General features: G+C 48.0%; 1 protein-coding gene across 1 annotated transcript; it reads left to right on the forward strand.

Moving 5' to 3' along the window:
- Window positions 1-317: 317 nt before the first annotated feature.
- Window positions 318-18337, forward strand: NUF2 (NUF2 component of NDC80 kinetochore complex). The gene is made up of 14 exons (XM_019747323.2): window positions 318-476; window positions 3312-3454; window positions 4593-4667; window positions 5496-5572; window positions 6045-6106; window positions 7428-7525; window positions 8641-8714; window positions 9918-10014; window positions 10773-10835; window positions 12078-12215; window positions 14134-14274; window positions 15182-15357; window positions 16218-16353; window positions 16789-18337. The coding sequence occupies exons 2-14, from the start codon at window positions 3332-3334 to the stop codon at window positions 16921-16923; spliced, it is 1395 nt and encodes a 464-aa protein (XP_019602882.1). The 5' UTR covers window positions 318-476; window positions 3312-3331; the 3' UTR covers window positions 16924-18337.
- The last annotated feature ends 459 nt before the right edge of the window (window positions 18338-18796 follow it).

Raw genomic sequence — 18796 nt, forward strand, 5'->3', positions numbered from 1 at the left:
CCAACACTTTTTTGTCACCTTTTAGTTTTTCATAGGAAACGCACGCAGACGGGGGAGGAAGCATGAGAACGAAAGGACGCACAGTCAGAAGGAGATGTCACTGCTCCCGGACCCGCTTCCCTCCTCCGGGAAATCACTAACCGCTCCCAGCCCAAGGCGCGTCCAAGAGCCGGGGGCGGCCCCGCTGACCCCCAACCCGGATGTGGTCCCGGAGCCCCGCGCCCCGCTTCCTGCGGAGTCCGGGTCCGACTGGACGCCGATGCCGCGAGAAAGGTTCCCCTTGGAGCAGGCGCCTCCCGCGCAACCCGAGCCTTTTGAGTCCAACGGGTCCGCCGCGCGGCCGTTACCGGAAGTGGGCGGAAGGGGCGGGGCTTCCGGGGGAGGCGGCGGGTTTAAATTGTGACAACGGTCGGCGCCGATCGTGTCCGGCTTTGCCTGCGGCTGCTCGGGGGTCTCGGCGTCGCCTGGCGCGGGCGGTGAGCGCGGGCGGACCCGGCGGGACGTGGGGGGATCGCGGCCCCGAGCCGGCCGCGCGGGGTGTGCGGAGCGCGGGGCGCTGTGGGCGCTGTGGGCGCGCGGGCGTGTGTGTGTGTGTGTCCGTGTCCGTGTGTGCGCGTCGCCTCCCGGGAAGCGCGGCGGCAGGTGCTCGGCCCCCCACACGCCGCTGCCCAGACCCGCTTGGCCGAGGCCCACGCCGACTCCCGGGGCGGCCGCGCCGCAGGGACCCCAGGTCCGCCCCGGTGCGGACGTGGCCCCGTCGCAGCCCAAACTGCAGGCCCAGCCGCTGGGTGGGCGCCAGGCCCCCGGGTCCACGCGTGTGGCCTAAGCCGGTCCCAGCTTTGCTGCTGGTGGACGGTCGTGCCTGTCATTTGCGGGAAAACGCAACACTTGCGACAGCGATGCGGCGCAACGGGCGGGGCTGTTCCTGCAGAAGGACGGGGCCCCCACCCACACGAGTGAATCGGGACTGAAGTTCCAGCAACGATAGAAGTTGCGTGTGGGAGGTGATTCAAACGGAAGCGTTGGGGACGTTGAGAAGCGTCTCGGAGGAGACACTTGGACCAGAACGTTCTTCAGGCTGTTACGTTGTGGGAGGTTGTGGAAACCGAGCAGAAGTGGTGATGCTGTGAGTGTGTGAGTGTGTGTGTGTGTGTGTGTGTGTGTGTGTGTGTGTGAAGTAGTTTTGTGAAGACGTTACGTGGCGCTTCGCTGTTTTACAAGGATTCACCTGCTGGCAGAGTGTGCAGGACACGACGGAGCAGAGGGTGTGTGACGACCAAGCCCTTGCACTTGCTCTCTCTCCGGGACCGTCTTCCATCCAGACAGACCTTGTTTCAGAACAGGGACTTTTTCTGCAGTTTTTCTTTGGCCAAGTCTTCTTCTCAGCGATTTTCAGACGAAAATATAGAAAGCATATTTATACCGAAAGGCCATCTAATATGTGATGTGTCCGAATTTGGATTCAAAAAGATGCTGGTTATAGAACGAACTTGAATTTGTGAAAATCGACAGTAGGAAATGCAAATCCTCGCGTCAGGTTCAAGTAGTTAGAGACGGAGAACATGGAGAAGGTGTGGCTTGATGTGAGCGGGTCCGGAGAAGTCGGGCGGGGTGGTTTCAGCTGATGACCCGTCTGTCACTGCAGACCAGCTCTGTGCTGGTCACCGCCTGCCGCGTTAATCCCACATCTGGACGATCATGTTCAGTTAGAGCATTACATTTTAAGAAGACATTGACAAAACAGTTTGTTTACAGGAAAGTGGATAGAATGGTAGCATTTCTAAAACGATGTCACACAAGGAGTGCCAGTTTGAATCCCACTTACACAGGAGGGGCCGAGCAGAGAGGTGCCAGCTTTCTGCAGTTTAAAGTGGAGACCAGCAAACAGGGATGAATGTGTCCTATGTAGGTGTGGTGGCCAGAAGGGGACCAGCAGGTCAAAGTGACAACCAGCAGGTCTCTGCACAGTGCGAGGAGTTTCCGAACGGTCTGAGCCACACGAAGGCGGAGCAGAGTCGTCTGGGAGTTAGCGAGTTCTGTGATGTTTGCAGGCGTTCCCGCAGAACTGGGAAGTCACCTGTCAGTCACCTTGTAGGATGGCTTCCTACGTGTGTCAGAGGTTCTTTTGAATCCCAATATCCTAAGGAACATTAGGAACCGAAAGAAATAGCTTTCCAGCATTATGGGTGATTTCAGTTTGTTGGCAGAGCTGCACGTGTCCACACTGGTCTCTGGGATCACGCTGCTTTCCTAGAGAGGGGCTCATAGGTGCCAGGACGGGTATTGTTTGTCACCTGAGTGGCCGCGGCAGTGGCTTCTGCTGGTGCTTCTATTTCTGGTGCCATTCTGCTAGGACAGCCTGAGAGAGGGGGGACATGGAAAGGTCTTCGCTTGCTGGGAGCGCCCGAGTTCTGTGGGCATAAAAGCCGAGTACACTGGCGGGTGGGGTGATGGAATTCATGCCGGGCTCCAGGCAGGATGTGTTAATCTCCATGGTCCTGACAATTTGGACTGAATCATTCTTTGCTGTGGGGGCTCCTGTGCTTTGCATTGTAGGGTGTTACCCAGAATGCTGGGTGTCCACCCATTGGATCCTGTAGCACCCCTACTCCTGTCCTGACAACTGAAAACGTCTCCAACCACTGCCAGGTCCCTGGGGGGCAAAACTATGAGGACTAACCTCCAGGGGGACACAGCTGGGCCTGCTCCGTATCAGGACATTAGGGGAAGCGGTTTTTGTTGTCTTGTTTTTCTCTCTGGTGATTGGAATTCTGGGGGTGGCCGGAAGAAGCACAGTATTTCGTTTTTACTCGAGGCTTCATTTCTCCTCCTACTTGCACCGTAAGCCTTACGAGCCATCTCACTATGTGTCCATTGAGTACAATGTTGTATAATAGCAGGGGATTTTGTCATCTACCCCACGTTGCTATTGTTTCTATGTTGATTCTGCTGACAGTGTTGCCCATGTATCTTGCTTTGAGGATTAACTCTCAGGATGGATGTTGTTAAATCTGTGCCCCCCAAATTTAAAGCAGCAAAACATGGTTCTCATCTGTTCAACCGAAATCCCGTTTCCCACATGAGAGAACAGCATTTGGACACTTAGCAAATGACTGCGTTAACTCAGCATAGACATTATTTCAGGCGCTGTACATTAGTTATGTAACTTGGTGCTACTTACTGGGATGTTTGGTGGGAGCTGACACTCCTGACCTGCCTTGGCCTTGGCTTATGAATTCTCTCCCCGTGTTGAGCAGCTTCTAGGCGCTGATGCCGGCGGTGGGTCCTGACCTTTGTCTTTCTTCCCTCAGACTAGCCGGAGACTCCCAAGATGGAAACTCTGTCTTTCCCCAGATATAACGTCGCGGAGATTGTGACTCATATTCGAAACAAAATCTTAACAGGGGCCGATGGTAAAAACCTCTCCAAGAATGATCTTTATCCTAATCCAAAGGTAAGATGTGTTGTGTTTGTGTGTAGATGGTTATGTTTGAAAACAAATGAAACTGCTAGGTCTCCGGTGAGTGGAGAAGGGCAGACACCCAACTGTCGCTGCAGCTGCTCGTTTTAGCCCGAGACAATCTCTTCTGGTAGAATTTCAGACTAAAAGGTGGAGAGACGTCTGGCTTCCCATTAGGAGTCCAGTTCTTTAATGTGGCCATTTTCTTCAAAAACAAGCTTCTAAGCCATAGTGATAGCCAAATGTATTAAGTTACCGGTTAGTATCGCAGTGGCGGTCCAAGGGTACCACTCACGGGCAGGGCTGATGGAATGACTCCACGTGGTTCACACCTGTGGAGAGCAAGCTCCCAGAAACCGTCCCCTGGAAGCTCGCAGGGTGGTTTTCTCGCACTTTGCCCGCAGCGGGAATTGGCTTGTTTTGACAGACATTCTTCTTTGTATCTGGAGTTGGTACATGTGAAGATGAACTACTTATGAGTCACACAAAATGCCAAGGTCTCCTTCCAGTTTCCTGGGTTGGTGTGGAAGTGACAACATGATGAAGTCTGGTTCAGTGACACAGAGCTCGACTTCTCGGTTTTGATGCCCCTTCTTTAAAATGGAAGAAATAATCTTGAATGAATGACCTTGTACATGGATCAGAACCACTTCTACAGGTCGGCATTTAGGAAATGTTGATCTAAAGACAAAATGTTTAAAGGCCCCACACTACCTGTTAAATTTATCTCCGCTCACAGTGTCCCCTTAACTTGAACCCCTAAGGAGACCTTAAGCTCTTAAGGCATCAAACACGGTTTCCACAGTCCTGTTTTTAAAAAAACACACCATGATTTTGTCACACACGACAACCTGTTTGCAAAGACTCCCTGTCCCGGCCTGGAGTGGGCGGGCGCCTGGACTGGAAGTGGGTTTCTCGCTCTCACCCGTGTCAGCTTCAACAGCCATCGTAATGACCACTAATGAGCTGTGAGCAAACTGGTGAGCATATAAGGTGCGTAAAGTGCAGAGAAATTAGGAAACATTTCAAGGGAAATAGCATGATTTTGTCACTCCTTTGCGTGTCAGCTATAAGATTGGACAGTGACCGCTCTGGAGTCGCACCACGTGTCCCCCACCTTCTTCTCTTGCAGCCTGAAGTCCTGCACGTGATCTACTTGAGGGCCTTGCAGATGGTGTACGGGACCCGCCTAGAGCATTTCTACATGGTGCGTGCTGCGTCCTCCCGCCCCCTCTGTAAGCTTTCTGCCATAGGAAGTCCTTTATTTTTACCAAAGTCGAAGGCTTATACAAAACTAAGGAATCTCAGGCATGATAATGGCTTGTATTGAGAGCTTTAGTTAAACAAACGCTACCGGAAGATCTGAATGACACAAGTATTGATGTGATGCAGTTACTCACAGACGTCCAGGCTTGTGTTCAGACAGAACGCAGTCTGCACAGAGGCTGTTCCCGGGGCCTCCCAGTCGGAGGGCAAGATGTGCACTGACTGCACACGGCTGCCCAGGGCACGAGGCTGAGAGCAGCTTAGGTGCTTCCGGTAGGAAGACCTTTCTCATCTTGTTGCTGCGCTCGTCAGGAGCGTGGTGTGGACGCACTGGCTGAGCGGCTGTAGGTCTCAGCAATGTCACAGCAGGCCGTGTACAGTCACAGCTGTGCCACTGTTCCCACGAAAGCTCGCTAAGGCTCCGTTTCTTTGTCTATAAAACAAGGAGAGCACTGCGCTGGGTTGTTCCAGGCTTAAGAGCAGCCGTGAGAGGCCGAGTGTAGCTCGTACCTGGTAACCACTGTCCCTTCCCGGCTTCCTTCATTTAAGGAATCTGCTGAGCACCCACTGTGAGCCTAGCATCATTCATAGTCACGACAGCTCTAATTTCAGGCTAGGTTCTGGATTGTTTGTTAAGTATTTTTATTGTAATGACAATGAGTTAGTATCATTTGATCGTATTCTGTGATTGAGGTTTCTTGAAATTGAAGATTTTTCTAATTTTGACTGGTTAATGTGTAATTTCGATTTTGTCACTTACTCTGTTTAGATGCCAGTGAACTCAGACGTCATGTACCCACATTTAATGGAAGGCTTCTTACCAGTCAGCAATTTGTTTATCCATCTGTGAGTAGAGTCGTTTATTTTCTTAGTCTAATTCATATCTGCACTACGTTAAGATCTCTTAGTGATGTGATCCCTTTGGGAAGGGATTTCTGCCATCTTCCTCCCCATTCCATCCGGTGTGTATTTGAAACTGCAGACTTTCAGTGAACATAGCTGCCTCCTCCTGGGGCATTTTCCTAGAAGTTCGATGCTGTGAATCTAAACCTGGGGGGGCTCTGCATTCTCTAGGAGTCCAGTACCTCTAGGAGTGTGCGTTGTTTACTAGAATCTGTAACTGTACCTTGGTATCGCCCGAGCACGTGTGTGATGTCCGGAGAAAGCTGACGTCAGTGCTGTGGGGTCATGTAGACTTCCACCCTGGTCCTCTGACACTGAGAGATACATCCACGTCTTTGAAAGAAAGACACTCACACGCCGTGTCTTGGCATGTGATTTCAGTACTTGTTTTCTGTCCTGTCTCCTTCATCTGCAGGAACTCGTTCCTGCCCATCTGCCGGGTGAACGACTTTGAGACTGCTGACATTCTGTACCCAAGTAAGTGGGGTTCTAGCACCGTCTTCAGGGAACCTTACCAACGTATGCAGTTATATACCACAGCCACGATCGCGTGTAGACCATTTCCATGGCCCCCCGAGTTCCCCAGGGCCCTTGCACTCGACTTCCTTGGGCCACCCCTCATTCCTGAAACCACCAATCTGCTTTCTATGACTACAGTATTCTGACTCTTACAGAATTTCATTAAATAGAATCCTACAGCCTGGAGTCTTGTGTCTGGCTTATTTAACTCAGCACAATGCTTTTGCAACTCACCCACGTTCTGTGTTAATAAATGCTGCTGAGCACTCAGTTTTTGAGTACTTAGAATTCCAGAGCGGCATTCTGTTGTACATACAGACCAGTTTGCTTGTCGCTGACCAGTAGTAGACATTTGGAATTGTTTCCAGGATTTGGCCATTGTGCACAAACCGCTGTGAGCATGAGCATACGGATGTCTGTGGACTTAGGCTTTCATTCCTCTGAGTGATTGCCACGAGGAGGAGTGCCGGGGCGTGTGGTGAGCACGCTGACGTCTGTAGGAAACGGCCAAGGGCTTGCCTAGGGGCTGCACTGCCACCAGCAGCGTGCGGCTTGTCCGTTGCCCACACCTGCCCTGGAGTCGGAGCTGTAGGGTGAATTTTAGGCACATCCCCAGCTATACTGTGCTCATGGCTTCATTTGCGTTTCCCTGAGGACTTAATAACCGTGAGCGTGTTCTCACATGCTTTTCTGCTGTCCACACATCTTCTCCTGTGATGGGTCTGAATCATTTGCCTATTTTTTACTCCAAGTATGTGTCTTATTAGTGAGTTGTGAGACTTCTTCAGATATTTTAGAAACCAATGTTTATCATGTCATGTGGGTCTTTTCACTCAGTCTGTTACTTGCCTTTTCAGTCTCACAACAGTGTCTTTTGAAGAGCAATATGTGTTTCAGTATTGAAGATTATAACTGATCCATTTTTAAATTTTATAATTCATAAAAGCACTTTTTTGTGTCCTATGAAGAAATCTTGGCCTCAAAGTTGCTAAGAGTTACTCCTATATTTTACTTTAACCACATTATAGTTTTAACTTTTATTGTTTAATGCTTAAATTTTTATATATGATATGAGAGAAAAGTCAAGGATTTCTTTTTTTTTAATGCAAAGATAATCTTGATCTTTAAGTTATAACAAATTTCCTGCACTTTGGTTTATTACAGCATCCACACAGCTTTAGTCTATAGCCTATCAGTTGAGTGTACGGGGCGAGAGGATGCGTTTTCATTATTACATTGTTTCAAAGATTTACTTAAGGAGTCTTGCTTTCTATTTTAGAAGCCAAGCGGACCAGTCGGTTTTTGAGTGGAATCATCAACTTCATCCACTTCAGGGAGGCGTGCCGCGAGACATACATGGAGTTTGTGTGGCAATATGTAAGGTTCATGTGTGCGGGTCACATCTGAGTACCAGACCAGTAACGTCACTGATGAGCTACTAATCGCTTTTGAAATGGTTGTCACAGATAACTAATTGTTGTAGAGTCAAATTTTTATATTTACATGAAGTTGCAGATTTTAGTTATTGGAAAGCAATCTCAGAATGAGATTTTCTCTGCTATTTGGTAACATTAGGGAGAGACTGGGTTTCCTGTTTTAATCTTGTAGCTGAGGCTTCTTTTCCTATATTAAGAAATGGAAGAGCAGAGTGATAAATCCACATTTTTTTCTTTGACATTTAATAGTGTAGTGTTCTTTAAATAATGGACGCATGAGATTTATTTTGCTTTCTCAGTAATGGCCTACCTGGATATTTTGTCTCGTTTATCACGCTTGCCTAGCATTGCATTATGAGAGTCAGTCCAAGGAAACCATTTTAACTGATAAACTCATTTCATCAGCAGGTTAGAGAATCTGGAAAGATTCTGGGTCACCTGGGATTTGTTCCCATCTGTGCTCGGCTTTGGGGTACATACTCTTAGAGAAACCCCAGAGGACTTCAGCCCCCACCACATGGACTGTAGAGATCAACACTGGCACAGATCATGCTGAGCTTTTGCCTCCTACTTCCTACACATCTCACACTCCAAAGCCGACACACGTATGTGCCCACTCACGCACACGCACGCAACCTGACTAGTTCCTCATTTGTAAAACGCAGCTCAGACATCTGTCATTTCTACCAAGCCCTGTGACCTCCTCCCAGCCGTGATGCACGTGGGCTTGGGCGCTATGATTTCAGCACAGTAAGTAACAAGCTGTGCGGTCGCTGGATATTCATGCATCTGACTCTCCAAAGAGACTGAGCCGCTCTGTCCAGCACCTGAAGTGTCCTGGTGTCATTCCGGCACCTCGCACGGCGCCTGACTGGTAGCAACGCAACACCATGTGTGGAATAAGGGCAGAACTCCCGATTCCATCTGACGTTTATTTCTGATGGTGACAGTTGTAGTGAGCAAGCATTTTGCCGTCTACTAGTAGCTCATTTTTCAAACATGTCACTAATTGTGTTGAAAAGCACTAATCTGGAGTTATTAAAATTGCTTTCATAGAAATCTTCTATGGACAAAATGCAGCAGTTAAATGCCGCACACCAGGAGGCACTGATGAAACTGGAGAGACTCGAGTAAGTAGATTTGCACGTAAAGTCAATCCGCCTCAGGAGCGCGGGGCCAGGGGGGTGGAGCTTCCCACCCACTCGGCCTCCGGAGGCTGCTCAGCGTTCTCACTGGATCGCACTCGACTTACGTTTCCCTTCCTAGTTTTCTTTTTCTAACTTAGTCCATAACACATGCTTTTACTTCCTGCTTGCGGTTAGTGCATCAGCTCGATGTGCTCAAAGCCACTAACCACTCCTAAGTTGCACCTGAAATACTGACGTCATGTGTGAGCCCCAGACCAGCTAATTCTGTTACAGCTTTTACTCCTTCAGTGGCTGGTCTTGCTTTGACGCAGGTCAGATAGGAAAATAATCATTCAGGAGTTACGATTCCTGCCTTCCATGTACTGGTTTGGAACAAGGTACTGTTCCAACCTGTTGGTGCCTTTGAGTGTAGTTGCAGCGAGAGCTGTCTGTCCTGCCGCTGTGTAAACTGCCTAAGACACAGCAAAAGCAGGAAGCGGGGAAGGCTGGGCCTAGACGCAGGTCCGTGTTAAAGCCTAACGTGGCCAATGTAGCCTTCACCACATCAGACGGTGCGCCGTGTGCTGCCCAGCGTTAGTACCAGCGTGTGGTTTTCCTAACAGTCAAAGAACCACAAACTGGTAGGAAAAAAGGTAACAGAAAATGGGCGGAGGCTACAGATGAGAGTCACAGGAATAAACGCAAAGGGCTAATTAAAAGTGCTCGAATGGTTAAACTCACTGGCAGGCAGGGACTGAAAATGAGAACGACCTCCATTTACCATTTCAGGACCTCGCGCTGAGAACCTTCCTGTGGCTGAGCCTGAGCTTGTGCGAGTGCTGCTGGGAGAGACGGGGACTCAGACACCGGGGGCGGGGTGGGGGGTGGGGGGGTCGGGGGCAGATGCACCGCGCTACGGGGAGGTGTGAGCGCCCGCGCTGACGCTGACCGGGAGCGCTGTGCCAGCTTCTGGCTGCGGGCGGACGCCGGGAGTCCCTACTAGCAGGGGTGACGGGAAGCCCCAGGGCCCGTCCGTGTTTTCCCTGGAGCAGAGCCCAGGCGTCGGATTGAAGTGGCCGTCGGGGACGGGTGACAGCTGAGAAACGTGAAAGGATGGGTTTCCGTTCAGGTTATTGGAGGGTTGACTTGAACGGCCTTTCAGAGCTGGGCACTTGCTGTGTGGTTGTGACCCCCTGCTCTGTTCAGCTCTGTTCCAGCGGAAGAGCAGGCGGAATTCAAGCAGCTTTCAGACGAAATCCAGGAGCTGCAGCAACTGCTGAATCAAGACTTTCGCCAAAAAACGGTATTTTTTATCAGGCCCCTTGCCACTGAAGAGAGTGTTTTTGTAGATGCGGAGGGGGTAGGAGCACCATGTTCAGTAAGTGAGGAAACTGGCTGTGCTGCTGGACCCACTGTGCCCCTTACGAGGCACAAGGGCTTCCATCACCCACGTCAAACCGCTGTTACTGACTTGTGTAGTCGGAGTCTCCTAGACTAGAATTTGTTAGGATTTGCCTAATTCCAATCCTGTGGTTCCCACACTGCACTGGGCCCCGGGCTCTGCAGCAAACCCCAGGTGCTTCCGGGTATTTTAAGTTTTTAAGGGAAAAAGCTGGCATTTGCTGTGTCTGTGTCACACGCTGCTTGAGTGAACTTGCCGCCTTCCTTTTGTGTGTGAACCTGAGGTTTGGCATTTGCTGGGATCCAAAGCAAGTACCACGTGAAATCCTGTGGAACAGGAATCGAGCATGTCTTGTCGATCTGATTCAAAGGTGTGACTTTGTGCAGTGCCCCGTAGGCGCATGCGTCCAAGTTGGAAATTGTGCAGAAGGAGAAAGAAAAGCATTCTTTCAAAGCGCTGCTGAGGGGTCCAGACTCACACACAGACGCCCTTACGGGGTGTAGCTCCTTATCAGAGGAACTGCTAGATCTTCGTCTTGGCTGGGCCGTCGTGAGGGGCTGCAATTCCTCCTCTTCCCTTGTTTTACGAGAAGGCATTCAGTGGCTACATTGAAATCTGTTTTGAATCATTATGAAACAGTCGTTTGCTTTTTTCTTTAGATATTGCTGCAAGACAAAAATGCCCAGAAGAAGTCTGATATTTTAGAGAAAACCAAGCATTTGGTAAGCATCTTTTCATTTGACTAGCATTTAAGGTTTCAATGTTTGTGTGGATGGGTATTTGAACTGTTAAATGTAGTCAAATGTTTCTCCCATATCTTTTTTCCCTTAAAAGGGAACATTTTTCAATTTAAATGTACTAGATGACTATTGTTGTAAAAAAAAATATTGAAACACAGAAATATACTGCTTTCTGTCACCATATACCAAAATTAACTCAAAATGGATCAAAGATCTAAACATAAGATGTGAAACAATAAATTACGTAGAAGAAACCATAGGTACTAAACTTATGGACCTTGGGTTCAAAGAGGATTTTGTGAATTTGACCTTAAAGACAAGGGAAGTATAAACAAAAATGAATGGGACTATATCAAACTAAAAAGCTTCTGCACAGCAAAAGAAACCATCAACAAAATAAAGAGGCAACCAACCGAATGGGAGAAGGTATTTGCAAACAATACCTCTAATAAGGGGCTAGTATCCAAAATATATCAAGAAGTCGTACAACTCAACAACAAAAACAAACAATCCCATTAAAAAGTGGGCAGAGGACTTGAACAGACACTTCTCCCAAGAAGATACACAAACGGCCAACAGATATATACGTATGAAAAGATGGTCAACTTCACTATCTACCATGTTTTCCCAAAAATAAGACCTAACTGTAAAATAAGCCCTAGCATGATTTTTTAGGATGACATCCCCTGAACATAAGCGTCTTCTGGAGCAAACCCTAATATAAGACCGGTCTTATTTTTGAGGAAACAAGGTATTAGGGAAATGCAAATCAAAACCCAGTGAGATACTACCTGTTAGAATCGTCATCATCAACAAGGCCAGTAATAACAAGTGTTGGAGAGGCTGTGGAGGAAAAGAAACCCTCATACACTGCTGGTGGGAATGCAGACTGGTGCAGCCGCTATGGGAAACAGTGTGGAGGTCACACGTCATTGTCCAAACACAAGACTAGTGGTACCAGATTGCAGGGTGTAGTAGGACACTGGTGGAAGGTGACACTGGAAAGGAGCGGGAGAGTTACCGCAGGGACGACCTTGAATGTCAGCCCGAGGAGCTCAACCTTGGGCCTGGAGACAAACGAGCAATCGGGGAGAGATGTGGTCATCATTCAGTGTTATCCCCAACACAACAAATATGGACCCGATTTCTTTGTTCTTTTCCATTATTGTAATGGAAAATCAATTTCATTTTTATATCTAACGTATAAAAATGTTTTCTCAACAGAATGAAATAAAATTGTCAGTGGTTTTTCTGAAAGAATCACAGGAGAGTTTGAAAACGAAAATTGTGGATTCTCCAGAGAAGCTAAAGAATTACAAAGAGAAAATGAAAGATACAGTCCAGAAGCTTAAGAATTCCAGGGTGAGTTTCCTTTTTATCTCAGTGCTGTTGTGTCTGTTTAGCGAGTCTTATTTAGTCATGTGTTAATTTCCTGATTTCCACATTACCTACACTTCTCTTTCCCTAGAGTGTTTTGCCCTCGTCTCTAACATGTAGCTCTTCCCTAAAGTGGGTTCAGGGAAAGAGGCAGAATCTAAAGACACCTGTTCAAATATGCAGCCCTGCTCTGAGGCTCAGCCCTGGGGGATGAGAGCAGAAATGCCCTGTCCTCTAAGACTTAAGGCCTTTATTTTAAGGGAGAAAGGTGTTCAATGATTTTAGAATAAATTATGTCATTACATATTTTAATACGTATTCTGAAAAAGTACAGGGTCTGCACGTGTGGGGGCAGGAAGTGTGTTTGTGCCTTCTGTTCAGATTTGCTGTGAATGTGAAATTGCTCTAAAAAATAAAGTCTGTTTTTTAAAATTGCACCAAAAGGAGAAACAAACAAAAAAGAGCATAGGGTGCTTTGAAATGCTGTCCTGAGGGTACCTGGCTTAGTACTGTGGGACTCGGTGGCCATGGGAAGGAAGTGGAAACTGACGCTGATGTGCGCAGGCGGCACAGAGGCCGGTTCCGGCTGGTACCTGGAGGGCCGTGGACGGCAGACAGCAGCACGTGTCGATTCTCTGAGGTCGTGGGGAGGAAGGAATGTTGTAGGAACAGAGCGTGGTGTGGAAGGACAGTGTCCTGAGGTGATGGGAAAATAGGCAGGTGCTGAATTTGCCCTTCAGAGCAAGGGCAGGCACACCAGGGACCAGTTCAAAGGGGTGTTGGATCACAGTATGATTTATGCTGAAAGCTTGCGGTTACCATGGAGATGGGTTGGGCAGGGTGGGACAGAAGTAGAAGTGGGTGGGCAAGTCAGCGTCCTTTATGACACATGGTCTTTTAAGCTATTAACTAAAACCATTTCCGGTTCATCTCTGAAGTTGTTTTCCAGGTAATTTCTGATGGTTAAGAATTAACATATGGTTCTAGGCAGGTCTCCAGGATAAACCAGGGCCCCACGAGGATCTGAGTCCTTGTGAGAAAAGAGTGGTTTATTAGCAAACAGTTCTGGTTCAATTGGTTGTTTGTCTAGAAGAAAATGAAGCTGGGTCTACACCTTGCACCGTTTACAAAAATAAATTCTAACTGGATCAAAAATTTTGATTTCAAAATTGACGAATTTCAGAACTTTTAGGAAAACATTTGTGTAACCTTGGACTGGGAAAGATTTTTACAATTAAGACTGGAAACCCGAAAGCTATAGAGAAAAGTGCAGCCGTGGAACATATCTGAGTGCATGAGGTCGTGGTTCTGTCCACGGTGTGCAAGGAGCGCTGACAAAGCCGTACCAGGAAGACGTCAGGAAACTGAGCAGTGAGACGATCAGGCATTTTGCTGCCGACATAACCCAACTGGTTGGAAGGTGGGGGGTCTAGTGGGAGAAGAAAGCCTTGCTTGTCCCAGCGGTCGTGCTACACTGTTCGTTGTCTAATTTTAGAGGAGGAATTCGTCTTTCAAAAGGAGCTCTAGGGCTCGTTACCACGCAGAGGACTGAGATGATAATGGGTAACACGGTTGCCGGGGTAATCGGAGTGCTTTGTACTGGCAGAAATGAAGTCCTTTCAAATCCTCAGGAATAACCTTTGGAAGGTACTTCAGTGAGTGATTTAGTAAAATTGTGGCAGTTTCCTCTGGTCAAGCTTTTTTGACAATGAAGAAGCATCACTCTATGTGCTACACACTTGTCAGTAACAGGGCTTTGTTCCTGAGCTGGAAACGGAATTGTTCTCGGCTCCTAAGCGTTCAGTGTGAGGGCCAGAAATTAGTGAAGAGCAAACACTGGCCTGACGGCAATGCCATAAAGGAGAATGTCACAGCGGTTTCTTTGTTTCTTTTCCTCTCAAAGCAAGAAGTGATGGAAAAGTATGAACTCTACCGAGACTCGCTGGACGGCCTGCCTTCCTGTCAGCTGGAAGTGCAGTTGTATCAGAAGAAAATACAGGACCTCGCAGACAACAGGGATAAACTGGCCAGCATCTTAAAGGAGGTGCGTGTCGGGGATGCTGTGTCTGGTGTGTAACTGTTTACCCCAGTGCTGTGCGTGTTCCTTTCCTTACCGTTTTCCTAAAGAAAAGCAGGATCGTTCTGCAGTATAACAGATGTGAAATGTATGCTGAGAAATAAACACGTCTTTTTAAACACAGTAGTGAGAAGACCTATTTTCACCTTCAGATGAAAGGAATGATAAATTAACAGCATATTACCCTGTATATTTTGGAAGAAAGGAGTGGCATTTTAAAGTTGTTCTGGGGCTCCTAACAGTTGGAAATGTTCCCCTAATCACTAAGCATGAGCCCCCACCGACTGCCCAATACTGGCCCTGGGATCCAAAGAGATTAAAGGTTGTGACTGTCCTGCTGAAGGGGGAGCGTGACAGCAGCGTTCTTCTCAGGCTGGAGACCTGAGAGTCCTTCTCACTTCGTCACTTTATCATCCCGATGCAGACGCACTACTGGTGCGTCTGAGAATAGGTTTCCTTTCCGGGGCCAGTAGGGGTGCAAGGGGAGATTGCCCACCTACCGCCCTTACCTGCCAGCAAGCCGGCCACACAAGGTGGAGCCCCAGCGCTTGTCATCGCGCCCCTGTCTCTGCTCCTGCTACCTCAGCTCAGACCCCGCTCCCCTTAGGCACCTGGCTGATGTCTCCACACATCTCCATTCCAGTCCTTGCTGGTAAAATGATGTGATGAAAACCCCTTTCTGGGTGTCGTCCTTTCTCACTGCCCCAGGGCCTCCGGTTGCCTTTGTTCAGTCTGCGTTCTGCTGGGTTCAGGCTTTAACAACTTGATCTCAGGTTAAAATTGTATTTTCTTGTGGCTCATTCTAGAAAACAGCCGCTCATCTGTGTAAGTCCTACTGGTTGTATCGACTTCACGGGCTTCTCGTACATTCCAGAGCCTGACCTTGGAGGACCAGATTGAGAGCGGCGAGTCAGAGCTGAAGAAGCTGAAGACGGAGGAACATTCCCTGCGGAGGCTGACAAGCGTGAAGAAGGACAGACTTGCCACCGCACAGTTCAGAATGAACAAGAAGCACGAGGACGCGGAGCAGTACAAGCGCACCGTGCTTGAGTACGGCCTTCTCTTCCGCCTACTGTGCTGGGAAACGGGGACGGCAGAAGCATGTCCCCCAAGGTTCCAACCCGTCCAGGGCGACCAAGGTGTGCACGGCCAGGCGCTCGTGGCTCTTAGAGCCGCGTCTAACGCAGGCCGTCCAGGTACCAGTCTGTCCTCCCCAGAGGGCACCGCCGTCCCCCTGTGCGACCCCGCAGAGGCTCTGCCTGCTGCCACTTCAGTGCACGTGGTGACGGGCGCTGGGGTCGCGAGCGCAAGCCGCCTGGTGGTACATGGCAGGTCCATGTCCTGCGAAGTCGTGTGCTCAGCGAAGAACCGGACTGCTGGGCGGCGTCCTGGGCGTCGTCAGCCAGAGTGGCAGCGTGTCCTGGTGGAGTCCTTGCCCCGTCAGTTCCAAGAATGTGGTTTTAGAATAGTAAATGCCCCAAATATGTCTGAGATGGCATCATTTCAGCCTCTCAGAGGTGCATGAGGGGCCGTCTGAAGGTTTTCTTTTCTGTCCCTCCTGTGGATGGAGCAGAAGGGCGGAACCAGAGGAGGTCAGATTTGTGGCCAAATGGCCCTGCAGGAAAGTCGCTCTGGGCCACAGGCCACCGGCAGTGCCCAAGCGTGCACTCCAGGCACTGATACTCCCGCCCATTGAAATGGTCGCTTTGGCCGAAAGCGCCCACTGGACGCTTGACGCGAGCAGAGCCCTGCCCTGGGGTCTTCATCTGCTGGCTTCTATATCCTGAGAAGAGTCTTAGGTTTGGCAAACAAATACACATGATCACTTTGGACTCAAAATTAGAGTTAAGTGTTTGCTCTTTTAGATGCTTAAAAGGAATTATAACTTGGCCGTCTCTATTTTCCTGTAGAGATTGCAATAAAGTTCAAGAGAAAAGAGGTGCTGTCTATGAACGTATAACCACAATTAATCAAGAAATCCAGAAAGTGAAATTTGCAATTCAACAACTAAGAGATACCACCGACAGAGAGAAGCTGAAGTCCCAGGTGAGTGAAATGAAGGAGAAGGGAATGTGTACAGTCTGGAAACGGGTCTGCTTTCATTCTTTTCTGAATTCTTAGCTTATCTATAGAGGTTTCTACGAAAAGTCATTGCTCAGAGAACCTCCTGCTCAGTTGACGAAGAGGCATTAGCTCAGGGTCCTGTCCTCTCGGCCACTTCTTGCGAATTACAAGTATGTTCTCAAGTCTTGGAACCCAGGCCACTGTTACCTGTCCCTCCTCCTCTAAGGAGCAGGCTTTGATGTGTGTACAGCTTACAGGATGAGTTTTAATGAGAGCGGGCACACGTGTGTGGGTGTGCACACAAGACAGATTAGGCTTCAAAGCACTGAATCTGAATGAGGCTGTGGGAATTCTTGTAACTCAGTGTAGTGTCGGTGGCTGCATGGTAATTCTTACCCTGTTTCATTTTCCACTTAGGAAATATTTCTGAACTTGAAAGGTGCTTTGGAGAAATACCACGAAGGCATTGAAAGGGCGACTGAGGAGGGCAGTGCTGAGCTGGAAGGGAAGATGGGGGAGTTGAAGAAGAGGGTGCTCAGGCTGCCGACCTGAGCAGCTGATGCGTCTGTGCAAATAGCTCTGCACGTGTTCATTTTGTTTGAAACAGTGGAAGTATCAGCAGCACTGCACAATGTAGGCCCGACCGCTTTTCTGTACTCATAGTTGTGATTTTGTAAGGTAGTACATTTCCTGTAGAGCTTTACTAACTGATAAAGGTGTGTGGCTGTTCCTGAGTGCCCCGCCCCTTTCTGTAAGTAGTGGCACAGAGATCTATTGTTTTTATGCACCAGTAACGAGCAGAAGGCGAAATTAAAACAATCCCATTTACAATTGCATCAAAACATCAAATACCTAGGAGTAAATTCAACCAAGGAGGTAAAAGACCTGTCCTCTGAAAACTAAGACACTGAAGGAACGGAAGAAGCACAGGTCAGTGGAAGGCTGTACCTTGCTCGGGGATGGGAAACATTAATATCGTTAAACGGTCCTTGCTACCTAGCATAATACACAGATTCAATGCAATCCCTTTTCAAATACCAATTCTTTTCAAATACTAACTCTTTTCAGAATTAGAACTAATCCTAACATTTATACAGAACCACAAAAGACTCCAAATAGCTAAAGAAATTTTAAGAACAAAGTATCACATTCCCTAATAACAAAGCTACAATATTCAAAATATGGTACTGGCATAAAAACAGACACAGGTCAACGGAACAAAATAGCCCAGAAATAAATCCTCACTCACACGGTCAGTTGATCTATGGCGAAGGAGACAAAAAGATACACAGTGGAGTAAAGACAGCCTTTTCGATAAGTGGTGCTGGGAAAACTGAACCCCCTTCTTACTCCACACACAAGAATAAACCCAAAGTGGATTAAAGACTTATATGTTAGATCTGAAACCATAACACTCCTAGAAGACAACAGAGGCAGTGAACTCGGACAACACTCTTAGCGTCTCTTTTTGGCTAGGTCTCGGGCAAGGGCCACAAATAGGAAGGGGACCACATCAAACTAAATCGTTCCTACACAGTAAAGTAAACCATCAAAATGAAAAACAGCCTAGTGAGTGGGAGAATACTTGCCAATGATACATCCCGTAAGGGGTTAATATCCAAAGTGTATAAGGAACTCAGAAGTCAACACCAAAAACAATCCAATTAAAAAATGTGCAGCAGACCTGAATAGACATTTCTCCAAAGGACACAGATGGGGCAACACACACTTGGAAAGATGCTCAACATCACTAATCATCAGGGAAATGCATCTAAAAACCACAATGAGATGTCACCTCATCTGTCGGAATGGCATCACCAATAAATCAACAAACGTGGTGGCGAGGAGGTGGAGAAAGGGAACCTTGTGCACTGTTGGTGGGGTTGTAAATTGGTGCAGCCACTATGAGAAACAGTATGGAGGTACCTCAAAAAATTAAAGATAAAACTACCTTATGACCCAGCAATTCTGCTTCTGGGTATTTATCCGAAGACATCCAGAACACTAGTCTGAAAATATAAATGCACCCCTGTGTTCACTGCATCAGTGGTTACAACAGCCAAGATTTGGAAGCAACCTAAGTGCCCACTGGTAGACAAGTGGATAAAGAAGTGGTACATACACTAGAATATTCTGCCACAAAAAAGAATGAAACTTTACCATTTGTTACAACATGGGTCGACCTAGTGGATATGATGCTAAGTGTAATAAGTCAGAGAGAGACAAATACCATATGATTTCACATGTGGAATCTGAAAAAAAGAAAAATGAATAAACAAAAAACACCCAAAGATGCAGGGAACAAGCTGATGGTTGCTAAAAGGGAGGGAGTTGGTGAGAAAAGAAAAGGCAGCTTGGGTTCTGATAGACGACACTGAATCTACAGATCAATGTGGGGATGTCGCCGTCTTGGTATTAAATCGTC

This window comes from Rhinolophus sinicus, linkage group LG17 (assembly GCF_036562045.2).
Source record: "Rhinolophus sinicus isolate RSC01 linkage group LG17, ASM3656204v1, whole genome shotgun sequence".
In the NCBI taxonomy this organism is placed as follows: Eukaryota; Metazoa; Chordata; class Mammalia; order Chiroptera; family Rhinolophidae; genus Rhinolophus; species Rhinolophus sinicus.